This window comes from Esox lucius, chromosome 11 (genome assembly GCF_011004845.1).
Source record: "Esox lucius isolate fEsoLuc1 chromosome 11, fEsoLuc1.pri, whole genome shotgun sequence".
Taxonomy (NCBI): Eukaryota; Metazoa; Chordata; class Actinopteri; order Esociformes; family Esocidae; genus Esox; species Esox lucius.
In genome coordinates, this window is record NC_047579.1 from 3,932,249 (window position 1) to 3,950,907 (window position 18,659).

The 18,659-nt window shown below is 39.2% G+C and overlaps 1 protein-coding gene across 2 annotated transcripts; it reads right to left on the reverse strand.

Moving 5' to 3' along the window:
• Nucleotides 1–808: 808 nt before the first annotated feature.
• LOC105030388 (nucleoporin nsp1) lies at nt 809–13,213 on the reverse strand. Of its 2 annotated transcripts, XM_010904235.3 has the most exons (4): nt 12,879–13,213; nt 10,122–10,263; nt 4,921–4,958; nt 809–1,845 (listed from the first exon to the last, which is right to left on the reverse strand). In XM_010904235.3, the coding sequence occupies exons 1-4, from the start codon at nt 13,143–13,145 to the stop codon at nt 1,687–1,689; spliced, it is 606 nt and encodes a 201-aa protein (XP_010902537.2). In that variant the 5' UTR covers nt 13,146–13,213; the 3' UTR covers nt 809–1,686. The 2 variants fall into 2 exon arrangements, with proteins under 2 accessions (XP_010902537.2, XP_019906250.3); XM_020050691.3 differs by having other exon boundaries at nt 809–4,958.
• Nucleotides 13,214–18,659: the final 5,446 nt, after the last annotated feature.

The following is an 18,659-nucleotide window of genomic DNA, read 5'->3' on the forward strand; positions in this document are numbered from 1 at the left end:
CTCGATTAAGCTGAGATAAGGTGATTGACTCGGCCATTGAAGAATATTCCACTCCTTTGCCTTAAAAAACTCCTGGGTTGCTCTGTCACATCATCAATAAACACTAGTGACCCAGTGTTTGTTACAAAGTGCAGACCCCTCACTTATCAATGTTGCATAGAAAAGCTTCGAAATGTACTCCTACAAATACAATTTCAAATGTTTGCAAGTACAAAAAAGTTACTATTCATCAGTTGCTTGTATGCTTAATTTACATAGACCTGTAAGTACTTTGCCTTGATAAATCAGACACATTCTAAAACACTGTGCTAGTGAACGTGAAGTCTTATTTACATAAAGAACCGCCCTAAATGACCATATATGGTCACAAACCGTCCCTTTAAAGCTGCAAGAAATATCATCAATTTCTATCCGCCAACATGGAAATCAAAGAAGACAAAGAAAATATAACTTTTGATCAGTGGAAGCAAAACATGGCATACTTTTTGGAGCCCTCGGCAATAGCTTGACAAATAAGAGAAAAAATATTGCTTGTGACCAGGTTAGAGCTGTGGTAAATTTTGACTCATCTGAGTGCATAACAGTTAATGAAATTACTTAGAAATGTTTTGATTTGAAAACTTATGCAAAATGATATTATGATCCACAAAAGAGATATGCAACAGGAGGAGGGTGGAGTGTCTCTTCACTCTGCTTTGGACCAGTGCATTGGCAGTATAACTGGAGAGACCACAGTATCTCTCATCATTTGTGATGGTGATACTGAGGACCCTCTCCCAGACCCTGAAGGAATACCAGACACATCAAGTGATGACAAGTCAGGCTTTATTTTCACAGTCATATTCAGACATGGACCACATCTAAATATTATTTATTGACTATAAATATAACAAATATACATAAAATAAATGGAAAATGAAATCTACTAATAAGCCAAGTGTGATTCTCAGCAAAAACAATCTGCATGGTCATTGAAAACACACTCCTTGCGTAATGCAGCTTGTGCAAGATCTTCCAGTAATTTTGGACAAGTCATTATTCCTCAGTGTTGCCTTATATATTATTTAAATGAACTACGTTTTTCAGAGAGAAATATTCGGTCCTATCCAACCGAAGCACAACGGGAGTGTTAAGTAGCAGATTCAAGTAATGAATACAGCCCCACTGATGAACAGATTTTGTTACCATACAGCATGCCTCCCAGCAGAATCACCAGCATGCGTTCCAGCATGCCTTCCCACAGAAAACAAGACCAAATACAACAAACTGTTAGCCATTAATAGCTGTGATTGCCTAATTGCTTTAATGCCTGAATTTTGCTTAAGAACTAATAATAATTATAACAATTTACTGCATTTGTGCTTTTCATTACAGAGGAATAATCTCAAATTTCATGAAAAATGAAAAAAAAATAGAATAGAAATAAAATAATAATAATATTAAACAAATAAAAAACTATCAGATAAAAATAAAATATACACAGAATATATACAATAAACTGTAATAATACTATAAACTGAATATATAAAACATTTCATTATATAATGTACAGTATCATTTGTTTAAAAGGAAGGGTTGGCCAACTGACAAATGGATGAAAATCCATTCAAGAAGCCTATAGAACAGTCATGACAAAATAGGTATTACAAAAATATATTTGCATGATATTCAATTTACTTTGAAAAGCTAATATAATGACACGAGTTTGGTTAAAATAACAGATAAACATGGTTCAGCTGTCATGTTCATAAAGACGTACATGGATGGAAGACTTTGGGCCAGGTAGCCTTTTGCTGTAACGCTGCATACAGGCGCAGGGACGACCGAGGACTTTTGATAAAATATCTAACACATAACAAAACCAAAACGGACCAGAAAAACACTACATGGAACAGAATCCAAAACAATGACCAACAAAATACAAGACCATGGATGGAACTTTAATGGTGGCAGTGATCAGGAACACAGGTGAGGGCAATAATGACAAGGAACAGGTATCTGTGCTCAGAATGAGGGCATTGAGTCTCATCGGCATGGCCATGCCAGGATGTGACATTTGCTCCCTACCCACCAACAGCAAAAATAATTAGCCCTACAGAGGCCACAAATTCAGCAAAAATGGTGTGCCCCCTAGTGGCTGTTTTCTTTAGCCTACAGTACACGGTTATTTAAAGATTGTCCTAGTTGATACATGTCCAAGCATTTGAAGTGGGGATAGGCTAAATATATGAATCAAAGCTGTAGCTTACATGGTTCAAGCGAAAGAGATACTGTTAGTATTCTGTTACTCATTGAAGAAATCCCATTGAAGAAAGTTTTAAAAATGTAATCAAAGTTTCTAATTGAAAGAGTGTAAGAGGAGTTGTGTGCAAATTAGAACAGTTATTTTGAAGATTAAACCTGTGTCTTCTTGCCATACAAGCCCCAGGAATAACAAGTATGTTTTAGATCGCAAGCCACAGCAATGATTATTATATAAAAACAGAGTTTTGATTGATATCTGAAAGGAGCTCACTGATGCCCTGATCCAGGTCTGGGAGGAGATCCCCCAGGACACCATCCGCCATCTCATCAGGAGCATGGCCAGATGTTGTGGGGAGTGCATACAGCTATGTGGGGGCCATAGCTGTATGCACACTACTGAGCCGTGATGAAATTCACACAAGTTGGAACAGTCTGTGATTTCAATCTTGAATCCAGCCCTCAACCAGTTGGTGATATTGGTTTCCTTTGACCGTTGTTACATCATTTTGCTCTCAACGAATTAAACAATGTACAGGAAGGATTTTGATTTGTAATATATTTTGTTGATCGAGACCAGATGTGTAATTTAAATGTTCCCTTAATTTTTTTGGCAGTGTATTTTGATGTAGTCGGAATTCGCATAACTAAAAGCATGATTTAACATTTGTGCATGCTCATTTTGTGAACACAGCTACTCAAGCATGCCTTGGAAGAACTGTAAACGTGTAGGAAGTAACTGATAGAAAACAAATCTGATTAGCTGATGTAGCACTGTTTCAAATTAAACGAAAGGCAATCTTTTAATGAATGCAGGAACATTCTGGAAACATTGAAAAAGTATTGATATGCAAAACATTGAGTTTAAAATGTCTGTGTAGGTATTTTTTGGTTCATCGTTCCAGCTCTATGCTATGTTACACTGAAGGTGTTAGATTCAGGCGTACCAAAGGAGAGTCGGAGGTAAGATTCAGACTCCCTAAATTTGAATACTATCCTAGAGACAGGCTTACCAAATTAGTATCCAATGGTAGATTCAGGTTTGCCAAATATGAAAACTGTGTTACATTAAGACTTGAAAAATGAGAATCCTGTGTTAGTTTCAGCCTTGCCAAATGACAGTCTTGTGAGAGATTCAGGATTACCAAATGGGGATAGTGTGTGAGATGCAGGCTTGCCAAATGAGAAACATGTGTTAGATTCAGGCTTGCTAAATGAGAATTGTGTGTAGGATTCAGGGTTAACAAATGAGAATTGTTTATTAGATTCAGGCTTACCAAATGATAATCCTGTATTAGATGCAGGCTTGCCAAATGATAATCCTGTATTAGATGCAGGCTTGCCAAATGATAATCCTGTATTAGATGCAGGCTTGCCAAATGATAATCCTGTATTAGATGCAGGCTTACCCAATGTAAACCCTGTGTTAGATCCAGCTTTCCCAAATGAGGAGCCTGTGTTAGATTCAGGGTTAACAAATGATAATTGTTTATTAGATCCAGGCTTACCAAATGTGAACTCTGTGTTAGATTCAGGCTTACCAAATGTAAACCCTGTGTTAGATCCAGGCTTACCAAATGTGAACTCTGTGTTAGATTCAGGCTTACCAAATGTAAACCCTGTGTTAGATCCAGGCTTACCAAATGTAAACCCTGTGTTAGATCCAGGCTTACCAAATGTAAACTCTGTGTTTGATTCAGGCTTACCAAATGTGAACCCTGTGTTAGATTCAGGCTTACCAAATGTAAACCCTGTGTTAGATTCAGGCTTACCAAATGTAAACCCTGTGTTTGATTCAGGCTTACCAAATGTGAACCCTGTGTTAGATTCAGGCTTACCAAATGTAAACCCTGTGTTAGATCCAGGCTTACCAAATGTGAACCCTGTGTTAGAGCCAGGCTTACCAAATGTGAACCCTGTGTTAGATTCAGGCTTACCAAATGTGAACTCTGTGTTAGATTCAGGCTTACCAAATGTAAACCCTGTGTTAGATCCAGGCTTACCAAATGTGAACCCTGTGTTAGATTCAGGCTTACCAAATGTAAACCCTGTGTTTGATTCAGGCTTACCAAATGTAAACCCTGTGTTAGATTCAGGCTTACCAAATGTAAACCCTGTGTTAGATTCAGGCTTACCAAATGTGAACTCTGTGTTAGATTCAGGCTTACCAAATGTGAACTCTGTGTTAGATTCAGGCTTACCAAATGTGAACTCTGTGTTAGATTCAGGCTTACCAAATGTGAACTCTGTGTTTGATTCAGGCTTACCAAATGTGAACCCTGTGTTAGATTCAGGCTTACCAAATGTAAACCCTGTGTTTGATTCAGGCTTACCAAATGTAAACCCTGTGTTAGATTCAGGCTTACCAAATGTAAATCCTGTGTTAGATTCAGGCTTACCAATTGTGAACTCTGTGTTAGATTCAGGCTTACCAATTGTGAACTCTGTGTTAGATTCAGGCTTACCAAATGTGAACTCTGTGTTAGATCCAGGCTTACTTGTATGAGATTCAGGGTTTCTAAAGAGGTCAGATTTGTTACAGTGGGACGACCCTTTGTTAAAGTTAGGCAGACCAAATGAAATCCCTCTAGCAGCAGGTTTGGTAGAACCCTTCAAGACTGAGGACTTAGCACAGAGGGTAGGTGGAATTTCTAAAGTAGGTGTCCCAATTGTCGTTACCGGTTTGAACATCTGTGTGATCCCATTGGCTTCACCACCTGTTTTTGGAACAAAAGAAATGTGAACATTATTACAGTTATTTTGTGTAAAACATGTTAAGATTGTTTACACACTGTACAGAGCCTTCCAAACATATTCAGACCCCTGACCAATTCTCTAATTTTACTGTATTAAAATAAATATAAATAGTTAGGGTAAAGATGTCATGAGAACCAATACTTAAATTCCAATTTGGCACCAACGGTTATAATTTCTATTTCTCACATGTTCGGTAGTATCTGAGAATATTTGCACAGGTCACAAAATTATGTCAAATCCTTGCAAGGACAGAAAAAAATCACTCATTATGGAAAGTGCCACATCTCAATTAGTGTATCTCAACAACCCATGCTAGTCAAAAAATAACAGCAGGAATGCAGCTTGGGAAAAAAGTTTGCTCCCTTTAGTTTTTAATACTGACAAGTTGTCTCCCACTAAATGCTACGTGCGAGGGTATGCCCTGAGTCATACCGTCTGTGTTACTGTAGTGACAAGGATGGAGCTGTGTTAAGATGTGCTTCAAGTTGCTGTCCCATCAGCTAGCTATCACCCAAGCTGTTGACTCTCCGAAACTTGCCTGCCAGACCTCTTCCTGTCAGAGTTTCCTTCAGTTTCCAAGTGCATTTTGGTTGGTGTAGGGAGACAATACCCGCGGACACCCTGGCTCTCTTTGCAATTCCTCTAGACTTACCATTGTAAAGGTTATAATGGTACATCAATCTTCCTTTGGTAATGGCCTTTTTCCACTCTATGAAACACTGTATGGGCAAATAGTGCAACAATTAAACAAAGAAAAAAATTGCAAAGAGTTTGAAGATCTCATAATCTACAGTCCATAATATAATCTAAAGATTCAGATAATCCGGAGAAATCTCTGTACGCAAGGGACAAGGCTGAAAACCAATATCGGATGGCCCTGATCTTTGGGCCCTCAGGCGGCACTGCATTAAAAACAGACATAAATCTGGAGTGGAAATCACTGCATGGACTCAGGCCTCGTTCTCTGGGTCCGAGCTCATTTAAGATGAGATTCGATGTGCAATGAAGGCAAATGCAAGTACGAATATAAATTCTTAATGTGCAATGAAGGCAAATTGACGGTGTATGTACAATTGAAATGCAGGGATAGCATTAATGAGGTTCCCGAGGTAGACATGTACATGTAACAACTGAAAACCTCCTTATCAGACTTTGCAAATCAGTGTTAGAGTCCAGTAGTACAAAGAGTGTAGTGCAACAAGGTCCCTGAGAGGCAGTTCTGAGCGGTGTGTGGGTGGGCATGGTTAGTGTTGGGTCACAGAGTTCAGCACAGTTACAGAAGCTGGGAAGAATCTGTGGGAACAAAGAGACCTGTACTGCCTGCCTGATGGTAGGAGGGCAAAACGTTTGGGTCATGGATGTGAAGAGACCTGTACTGCCTGCCTGATGGTAGGAGGGCAAAACGTTTGGGTCATGGATGTGAAGGGTCCTTGATGACCCGCTTGGGCTGGAAGTCTACGATGGATGGGAGCTGGGAAACAGTGATGTGCTGGGCGGTTTTCACAACCCACTGCCTTCTGATCGGCCACAGAGCATCCGCCAAACCAGACTGTGGCGCAGTTAGTCAGAATGCTTGATTGTGCAACGGTAAATGTTCACAAGGATCTTGGAAGACAAGCGGAACTTCTTCAGCCTCCTCAAAAAGTACAAGATGGACTGAGGTGAAGTGGAAAACTGTCCTGTGTTCTGACATCAAAATTTGAAATAATTTTTAGGAATAATGGACACTCCAGCCTAAAAAGGAAATGGACCATCAGGCTTGTTATCAGTGCACGGTTCAAAAGCCAATGGGGGTGCATTAGTGCACATGGCCTGGTGACTCTGAAGGAAACATTAATGCTGCACAATATACAGAGGTGTCATCAATATATACAGGTGCCATCAATATATACAGACATCATCAATATATACAGACATCATCAATATATACAGACGTCATCAATATATACAGACGTCATCAATATATACAGGTGTCATCAATATATACAGACGTCATCAATATATACAGACGTCATCAATATATACAGACGTCATCAATATATACAGGTGTCATCAATATATACAGACGTCATCAATATATACAGACGTCATCAATATATACAGGTGTCATCAATATATACAGACGTCATCAATATATACAGACGTCATCAATATATACAGACGTCATCAATATATACAGGTGTCATCAATATATACAGACGTCATCAATATATACAGACGTCATCAATATATACAGACGTCATCAATATATACAGACGTCATCAATATATACAGGTGTCATCAATATATACAGACGTCATCAATATATACAGACGTCATCAATATATACAGACGTCATCAATATATACAGACGTCATCAATATATACAGGTGTCATCAATATATAGAGACGTCATCAATATATAGAGACGTCATCAATATATACAGACGTCATCAATATATACAGGTGTCATCAATATATACAGGTGTCATCAATATATAGATACGTCATCAATATATACAGGTGTCATCAATATATAGAGACGTCATCAATATATAGAGACGTCATCAATATATACAGACATCATCAATATATACAGACGTCATCAATATATACAGGTGTCATCAATATATAGATACGTCATCAATATATACAGACGTCATCAATATATACAGACGTCATCAATATATACAGACGTCATCAATATATACAGACATCATCTTTTCAGGGAAGTCCTTGCTTATTTCAGTAAGACAATGCCAAACTACATTCTGCACATATTACAACAGCATGGCTCCATGGCAAGAGTCCAAGTGCTAAACTGACCTGCCTGCAGTCCAGACCTGTTATCCATAGAAAACATTTGGCACTTTATGAAACGAAAAACACAACAAAGACACAACCCCAAACTGATGAGCAGCTTTAATCCAGTAAGAATGGTAAAACATTTCACTTTCAAAACTACAGTAACTGGTCTGAATCCCAAATGATTACAGAGTGTTGTTAAAAGAAGAGGTGATTCAAGACAAAAATAAACAAGCCCGTGTCCCAACTTTTTTTGAAATGTATTATTGGCAACAAATTCAAAATAGGCATATATTTCTCCAAAAACCATAAAATTTCTAAGTTTCAACTTTTGATATGATGTCTTTGTATGATTTTCAATTAAATATAAGGATTAAATTATTGTTTTTATTTGCATTTTACGCAATGTAATTTTTGAAATGGGGTTGTAAGTCTGAAATGTACGTTTTTGTTAACCTAAACCTTTTTAACATTTGGGAGTAAACCGCATTTCAGGTATTACCTGGACTTGAACTGCTTGAATTTCAATATATACTTGAGAAACGGGGTGTTCTAAAAAGTTTGACTGGTAGTATACCTTTGTGCTCAAAAGTTTGCATACCCTCGGAGAATTGGTAATATGTACTATTGGTAAAGAAAACCTGAGTAAGCATGCAAAACACTTATTATTTCTTATGGGATTCTTATTCAGCAGTAGATTATAAAAGAATGGCACAATCGTAAAACAAAATATGGCAACAAAGAAATAAATTGACTGACCTCTGTTACAAAGCCAGCATACCCTTAGTTCTTAATACTGTGCAGTGCCCCCTGTAACGTCAATGATAGCATGCAGTCTTTTGTAACAGTTATGTATCTATGAGGCCCCAAATTCTTGCAGGTGGTATAGCTGCCCATTCAACTTGGCAAAATGCCTCCAGGTCATGCAAAGTCTTTGGTCATCTTGCATGAACCGCATGTTTGAAATCTCCACAGAGTGGCTCGATGATATTAAGGTCAGGAGCCTGTGATTGCCAGTCCAGAACCTTTACCAACTCACATTTAACTGGCCCTCTGCTTAGGGTCATTGATGTGCTGAAAAGTCCAAGAGCATCCCATGCGCAGCTTTCGTTCAGAAGAATGCAAATTGTCTGCCAATATTTTCTGATAACATGCTGCATTCATCTTGCCATCAATTTTCACAAGATTCCCGTGCCTTTAGAGCTCACACACCCCGAAAACATCAGTGAGCCACCACCATGCTTCACAGTGGGGATGGTATTCTGTTTACTATAGGCCTTGTTGACCCCTCTCCAAACATAGCGCTTATGGTTGTGACCATAAAGCTCTATTTTGTTCTTGTCATTCCAAATTGAGGCGTGTCCAGGTGTTGTTGGGCAGTAAAGGCTTCTTTCTGGCAAATCGACCATGCAGCTCATTTTTGTTCAAGTATCATCATATTGTGCTCCTTGAAACAACCACACTGTCTTTTTCCAGAGCAGCCTGTATTTGAGATTACCTGCAGGTTTTTCTTTGTATCCCGAACAATTTTTCTACCTGACTTTGGCTTGGTATCAAGAGATCCCAGAATTTTCCACTTCTTAATGAATGATTGAACATCTTTTTATATCCTTTTCCATCTTTATTACCTTGTTATACAGGTCTTTTGACAGTTCTACTCACCATGGCTCAGTATCTAGCCTGCACAGTGCATCCATGTGAGAGCTAACAAACTCACTGACTATTTATGCACAGACACTAATTGCAATAAGTGAAGTATGAATGCTGTCAAGTTGGCGCCATATACAGTGGGGCAAAAAAGTACCAAATACTTATTTTCCACCATAATGTACCAATAAATTCATAAAAATCCTACAATGTGATTGGTGGCTGACTAAATACTTTTTTGCCCTACTGTATTGCGCTTCGAGTTTTGGTCAAAAAGCTCTGTCCCAGTCTCATCTGATCTGCATCCCCTCTCATTCTTTCTGGCAAAACAGACATGCTTTCAGATCGTACTTTTTAGTAATTGCTACTTTCATGCCACCCACCCATACAGGTCAGTGTTAGGACAATTCCAGACACCATAACACCTTGAAACTTTTTGCAGATCATGCTTCCAACAAATCATACTGAAAAAATCTTGTGAATGCGTTCTGTAGTTTGAAATTATAGGTATGGCAAGTTTCCAGATTTTACCCTCAGTTGATGGCAAAAAATAGATTTTTAATCAATTAGTAATTAGGTTTAAAACACAGAAATATGGAGGAGGTGAAGTGGTCTGAATCCATTCTAAAGGCACTGTACCTTATTCACATAGTTTGAGTGACTTGATTAAATAAATATAATAAATAATTTACCTGGGTTAGATATGCTCATCATTCTTTTCACTTTCATCTGGTCCTTGTGGGCACTCTTCATTTTCCCATAATTGCACAGTGGGTCAGAGTTAATGCTTGGCAGGTCTTCAGATAAAGAAGGGTTACTCGGGTCTTGGTGAAGCTAGAAATTAAATATAACAGTTTTATACAGCTGGGCAGCAACTCTGTTTGGATAGCCAACACTAGCATCGCCCAGAGTGCTTTGCTTTTGGGCGTGTCTGTGGCCGTGCTAGCGTCATAAAAGCAGGTAAGCTGTTTATCAACGTTTGAGCATAGCAAATTTGCTGCTTATTAAAATGGTTAAAATTGAAATAGAAATGTATTTTAATACATTATATTTTTCACTACACAATAACTATGCCTCTGATGTAATTCTGACACAACCTGCAATGCTAGCTAGCAAACCAGCTTGCTAGAATTAGGTAGCCACCAGTCAGCTAACAAGGTGAGCTATCTAATATTGACACCAGTAGCACCAACTATCTTGGCCCTTTCTGCCACCTCTACCAATATTTTTTGTTTGCGTCTCTGTGTCATCTATGTTTTTAAAAAGTACTGCAAAAACAGACAAAGGAACTTTAACTGTGGAACAAAAGTTAGTTATTGGGAATGTAACTCCAGTTATATGAGTGGAGCAGAGCCCTCTAGAGGTCTTAGCTCCTAGTGGTTTACCCCCGCTTCGTAAGTGGCCGTCACTGAAAATGTATTATGCACATGCGTCAGCCAATCGGGGCACGCCTACCTCTATAACGGTACCTGAGTCCATAGCTCCCCCTCCCGACAATTTCTTCAGCCAGAAAAAGGGGGGGTAGGCAGGGCATCAAATCTAGGGGGCAACATATTGGAGTAATATTCCCGGTAACTGACGTTATATGTTGTGGAGCTTCGCCCCCTAGAGGGCTTAGCTCCTAGTGGTTTCTGACAGAGCAAGCGAGCTAGGATATACTCCCTGCCGGACCCAAATCAGAAACCAACGTGACTTGCTTGGTCAAGTCCAAAAGACTGTCGCCACAACCCTAAGCACACATTCCCATCAAGTCTGCCAACGGCAGTGAATACATAGAGTGCATAAACAATGTATAATAGTGAAGCACACACGACTGTAAAGGAAAGGGACTAAAATACGAATTCACCAGGGAACTGGACTCAGTCGCCACAACGGTAGGCAGAAGTGAACCTGCTAGGTGTGGTGACGCAATAATGGGCTGTGAGAAATACAGAAGAAAAATGTAATTCGCCAGGGTGCGAACAGGTCACAAATGGTGCAGTCTCTCCTGGTCATCACCAGTGTGCCCACGGCCTGGGACAGTGCGTCCTGTCTGAGAGGGACAGCCCACGGGTGACCCTCCAGCAGTTGAATCATTTCTGGGTACCAGATCGCCGCAGGTCATATTTTACAAACACAACTAAAATGTATCAAATATAACAAACTTATATTATGATATGTTACATATGATATGTTACAGATTTAATGTAAGGTTAAGATTAAGGTTATGTGTCATATTTCTGATGTTAAGGATAGGGTGTAGGTTAGAAAATGAAAAAGGTTAAGCATCACCAGGGACATCGCTAGGACTATCATGGGGGGGCTTTAGCCCCCCTAAATTATTAATAGGCTCTGTGCACAAGCATATGGACAAACTTCCGCTTTAGCCAGATGTCGGCATATAATTTTCCGGTTTACATAAGGCGATCACCTGCGTCGCCCAAAATTTCAGTTTTTAGTAGATGTCTCCAAGACCTGCCTAAAATAAGCATTAGTGCATTAATGTCCATCGAATTGTTACTACTGTAACCTCATTTCACAACGAACCTGAAAAATAACAACTGGCATAGGAAGTAAACATCTGGTCCTATATTGTATTAATTGTGCTTAAACCTGCGTTACGTGGAAGTATATTAAAAAAATTGCCTTTTCTGACTATTTCTAGTCTAGCGTTTGAAGTCATTGAATGGAGCAAGTATATAAATATATAAAAAATGGCGCAAGCCATATTTTATTAAAAAGAGGACATTCTCCTGATTAAAATGATGCCCCACTTGTACCTTGAAACTTAAATGAGTCACGTACATTATATATTTTTTTTCCCCGTACAACAGCATCACTCATCTTGTTGTGAGTTTAGGTGTTTACTAATGCGGATGGGTATCAGTAAGTAAACCGGAAACTGCAATGCAGACTTCTAGACAAAAGTGGAAGTTCCTCACTACGCTGGTGCACAGAGTCTATTAGCCCCCCTAAATAAATTAATATATCAATCAATATATTTTCTCAGTCATTTATTTTTTTGTCACACATTCCATCTCATCTTAAACTTCTTACAAATTGTATAGAAATTGTATAGAATTGTGTTCATCTGGCAGCATGTGTGGTGGAGTGTGATGCTTTCAATGTAACTAACTCATCTGAAGCACCTTCTCTTCTGTAAATAGTAGTTAAAGTCTCCTTTCAATCGGCCACCCCTATTATCGTCCATTTCTAGTGTCCTAGAAGTAAATCTTCTCAAGCTCAAAGGCACAGGAAAGCAACGGTACATTTTGCTAATCAATATACATTTTCAGGTAATTGTTTATTTTTTTGATTAAAAAAATGGCATGTATGGAAATTGTTTTAGACAAATTGAAATTTGTGAAATTCGATTTACCCTTTTTACATCAGAAGTTGTCACAAAGTGCTTTTACAAAATACATAAAATTACATAAAAGTAATTTTTTTTACATTTAGAAGTCACATACCTCCACATTGTCTGTTGTAGAAGCGTTGTTCTTCAGTTTCACCACCATTTCTGCCGGAATAGTATTTCGGTTCAGATTGATCAATGGTGGTGGAAAGCTTTCTTTACACCAGGGGCAGACTTGATCTTCTCTCTGGTAGTCCAAAGGTACCTGGATACAACCCAGACAGTGACTGTGTCCACAAGGCAAAGTCACTGGATCCTTCAGCAGGTCTTGAAAGATGGGACAGTTGAAGAGTTCAGGGTCAGTAAGATTGGTGGTAGACATTTTACTGGACAAAGTCTGAGGTAACTAGATTAGAAAGTAACAGAGACAAACTGATGTCAATGCACCACTTGACTGACTGAACAGAAAGCTGAAAGCAAACAATGTGTTAGGGAGTTTCATTTCTCTCTAAATCATGTCTGTGGGTGTGGTTCATAACATGCACTACATCATTTTATTAACTCATTAGGGAAAAAGATAGCCTAGTGGTTTGAATGTTTGACGGGTAACTGAAAGGTCACTGCTTTGAATCCCTGAATGGAAATATTGAGCAGAGAAAATCACTTAACCCTTATTCCTCTGGTGTGGAATAATAAGAATGAGTGTGGAATCATATGAATGAACAGTATGTTTCATTGGAAATTAAATGTGCCTAGATAATGAAAACAACAGAAACATCTGCATTTAGATTCTCTCTTTGTAGGTCACAGTCTGCCAACCTCAGGAATGTGGAATGCTTACACTGACTATTTAGCATGGGCATCCTAGTGAAACTGTGATCTGTGTTAGGTAGACAAACCCTTCAAGGTATATAAAAGCTAGCAAACATTTTAAAAGTGAGATTGAGTTTGTAACATCAGAGATCCTTGCTGCGGTGCTTTTAATAAAGATTCTCTTTCTCCCTTAATATTTGACTGAGTACGCTCTTTATTTGCTATACAAATGGCTGTAATTCTCCACAAGCATCTCTTCTAAATCACAGGTTCTCCTCTGGGACCACCAGCAGATCCTTGTATTTGTAGAATTCTAGACCTAGTACACCTGATTTAACTTGTCAAATAATTATTACTCATTGATTGGAGTTGCTTTCCTCTGTATAGGTGTTGCTGACAATTCACTGGCAGATTGTCAATCAATTTGCACAATATATGAACAAATCTTTTACCCTCAGCTAATGTCTAGACAGTGGAAATAGCTAAACAGTTCAAATTACCCATTTCCACTATCAGGGCAAAAATTAAGAAATTGACTGCAACTAGAGATGTGAACAATTGGCCTGGAAGAAGACGTGTTTCTATGTTGACCCCACACACAGTGAGAAAGACTGTACGAGTCACCAATGAATCAAAGGATCACAGCTGTAGAACTGTAGACATTAGATGGGTCTTGGGGACAGAAAGTCTACAAACCTACGATCAGATGCAACCTACATAACCACAAGTTGTTTGGGAGGGTTGCCGGAAAAAAAATGATGTAGCTTATATGTCTTATATGAGCACACAGTGGGGAGGACAGGTATTTGATACACTGACGATTTTGCAGGTTTTCCTACTTACAAAGCATGTAGAGGTCTGTCATTTTTATCATAGGTACACTTCAACTGTGAGAGAAGGAATCTAAAACAAAAATCTAGAAAATCTGATTGTATGATAAATTACATTTGTATGGTTTTAGTGCAGTGGTTGTCAAACCTCTTCTTGGGGACCACAAGAAGCTTCACAGTTTCCATTTACTGTGAAACGTCATGTTAGTACATGTAAGGAAAATGCACTATTCATTTTCACTTTCAGTTTACCTCTTTAGTTATGGGCATGACACTGTCACATTTGGGATTAGGGCCAAATTGGAAGCAGAGAATGTCCTTACATCAAAATGTTGCACCATCAACATTTCTTATTGAATTATAATCAGTGTCAGGGAAGCTACTCTAAACATATAGTCGATAGCTACCAAATATAGCTACCAATTACGCTGCAAGTAGTTAAGCAGGACTAATACAGTTGTGCTCATAAGTTTGCATACCCTAGCAGAAATTGTGAAATTGCGGCATTGATTTTGAAAATATACTGAATCATTTTATTGAAGGATAGTGATCATATGAAGCCATGTATCATCACATAGTCAATGAGTTTAACTCTCACGTGGATGCACTGAGCAGGCCAGATACTGAGCCCTGGGGAGCAGAAAATAACTGTCAAAAGACCTGCGTAACAAGGTAATGGAACTTTATAAAGATGGAAAAGGGCATAAAAAGATATCCAAAGCCTTGCAAATGCCAGTCAGTAATCACTCACTAAGAAGGGGAAAATTCAGGGATCATTTGGTACCAAACCAAGTTCAGGTAGACCAAGAAAGATTTCAGCCCTAACTGCCAGAGGAATTGTTCAGGAAACAAAGAAAAACCCACAGGTAACATCAGGAAAAATACAGGCTGCTCTGGAAAAAGACAGTGGGGTTGTTTCAAGGAGCACAATACGACAACACTTGTTGCTGGATGGTTGAGTTGCCAGAAAGAAGAATTTACTGTGCCAATGCCACAAAAAAGCCCGGTTATAATATGTCCAACAACACCTTGACATGCCTCACAGCTTCTGGCTCACTGTAATTTGGTGTGACGAGAGCAAAATAAAGCTTTATTGTCACAAAAATAAGCGCTGTGTTTGGAGAGGGGTCAACAAGGCCTATAGTAAACAGAATACCATCCCCACTGTGAAGCACGTTGGAGACTCACTGATGTTTTGAGCGGGTGTGAGCTCTAAAGGCACAGGGAATCTTGTGAAAACTGATGGCCAGATGAATGCAGCATGTTATCAGAAAATACTGGCTGACAATTTGCATTCTTCAGCACGAAGGCTGCGCATGGGATGCTCTTGGACTTTCCAGCGTGACAATGACCCTAAGAACAAGGCCAAGTTGACCCTCTAGTGGTTACAGCAGAAAAAGATGAAGGTTCTGGAGTAGTCATCACAGTTTCCTCACCTTAATATCATCAAGTCACTCTGGGGACTTCGCATGACCTGGAGGCATTTTGCCATGAATGGGCAGCTATACCACCTGCAAGAATTCAAGGCCTCATAGAGAACTATTACAAAAGGCTGCACACTGTCATTGATTCTAAAGGGGGCAATACACAATATTAAGAACTAAGGGTATGCTGATTTTTTAACAAGGGTCAGTTCATGTTTTGTTATATGATTGTGCCATTCTGTTATGATCCACAATTGAATGTGAATCCCATAAGAAATAAAAGACGTGTTTTGCCTGCCCATTAATGTTTTCTTTGCAAATTGTCTGCCAATATTTTCTGATGACATGCTGCATTCACTTTGCCATACATTTTCACAAGATTCCCTGTGCCTTTAGAGGTCACACACCCCCAAAACATCAGTGAGCCACCACCATGCTTCACAGTGGGGATGGTATTCTGTTCACTAGGTCATGTTGACCCCTCTCACCTTGACCATGCTGCTCATTTTTGTTCAAGTATTGTCGTATTGTGCTCCTTGAAACAACCACATCGTCTTTTTCCAGAGCAGCCTGTATTTCTCCTGAGGCTACCTGTGGGTTTTTTCTTTGTATCCTGAACAATTCTTCTGGCAGTTTTGGCTGAAATTATTCTTGGTCGATCTTAACTTGGCTTGGTATCAAGAGATCTTTCCACTTCTTAATAAGTGATTGAACAGTACTGACTGGCATTTGCAAGGCTTTGGACATCTTTTTGTATCCATCTTTCCATCTTTATAAAATTCCATTACCTTGTTACACAAGTCTTTTGACAGTTCTTTTCTGCTCCCCATGGCTTATTATCTAGCCTGCTCAGTGCACTCACATGAGAGTTAAACTCATTGACTATTTATACACAGGCAATAATTGCAATTTAAAAAGCCACAGGTGTGGGAAGTTCACCTTTAATTGCCATTTTCTCCGGTGTGTGTCATGTTATGGACATTTTGAACTAAGGTACATTTGAGAAATGTCTGTATTTCTATTGCCTGGTATGTAAATCTTTACTTTGATTGTGACACACATGTCTGTATAATATCAGAGCATCACTAGGTACTTTGACCATCTGTTCTCCTGCCTCGACCAAGAAGGGTGCCAGTCCTTTGTTTCTTAGAGATGTGGTCCTTGGGGGGAATTAAGGTCAGTTGGCCCATTTAGGTAAATACAACAGTAAACATTATGGCAGGAAGGATAAGGTGGGGGGACAGCCCTCCCTTTAGGTAAAACCTATGTGACACAAGACAGATGGGCATCTTACCACACCCCTTTTAACTGTAATAAATACGAACTGTTCATGTATTAAGTTTGAGACTCCTCGGATGATTATGTTTGTAAGCATTTGACGCGTCTCTCTATTTGCAAATAAACTGTTAATTGTGCAAGATAATTTTGTCTCTGTCCTTACTCCTTTAAAAGTTCTGATCGATGAAATTGCCATCACATTCACCTTGTGTGTCTATAACAAGGCCAAACATTCAAGGGTATGTACATTTTTGATGAGGGCCATTTGGGGGATTCCTGTTATCATTATGATTTAAATAGGAGCCAAACAACTATGTGATTATGAATGGCTTCATATGACCACTGTAGCTACAGGACGTGGATTTCACTTTGGCGTTCTAACATACTATCTAGGTGATGGAAGGTGGGAGACTAAACTAGCTAGGTAATGAAAACACAGACAGCTGTAAACCTGGCAACACAGCGATATAAATGTACAGTATATCCTACTAAATAATACTTGTAATGTAATCATATTTCCAAGTAAGTAGTTTAGTATAAGACAAGTCACATGAGTGTGCATACTCAGATTAAAGCTTGTCTTAGTATAGCAGTAGCTAACTGTTGAACATCAATTTGTCTGCGCATGTCATTTTAGCTACAGTATGATGCAGTGAGTGGCAGAGGTTTTAAAAAACATGTAAGTAGTAACAAATAAAGAAAACAAGGCTTTACCGTGCTGATTACCAATGGTTGTATTTAAAGTATTGCGGTTAATTTTGTTGGCTTCTGTCAATTTTTGATCCCTGAACAGAATCATTAAACCCACACGTCAGGGGAGAACCTTCTTTATTTGCATGAGTCCAAGATGTTGGTCTTCCGTAGTTCTTACATGTTCTCCAATAATTACAAGTTAACACAGTCCTTTATGCTAGGACACACAGGATGCGATCAGTGTTCATAGCCAACCATTACACAGTCCATTATCCTCCAATAAGAAAGATTTATCCTACAAAATACACATGTATGGTATGTTCCAACCCATGGTGCATGTGTTTATTCATAGAGCCTGTGACAGTCACATGGACTACTCCTATCATGAGGTATGGACAGAATGTATGGACAGGATGTGTGAGGCCCATTAGTAACAGGCAGCACGTCCTATCTATTATCCTTTGTTCAGAGTTGGTCAGCGTGGGGCCTGGGTGGCTGTGGTCTTTGATGATGTTCTTCAGGCATTGTGTATGTTAGATGCCTTCCAAGGAGGGGAGATGGCAGCCGATGACGTGCTCCACAGACTTCACCACCCTCTGGAGGGACTTACGGTCTGCAGTGGAGCAGTAATGCAGCCTGAGAGGATGCTCTCAATGGTGCATCTGTATAAGTTGGTGAGAGTTTTTACAGATACCATACCACATTTTCTGAGACTCCTCAGGAAGTATAGTTGTTTTAAGCAGTATCCTCTGTTGAGTTTGCTTGCCTGGGCCAAGTGAGGCCATCTTAGATGATCACATAAGGAACTTGAATTCAAGCTCCATCAATGTGTATGGGGGCATGACCCCCCCCCTCTTC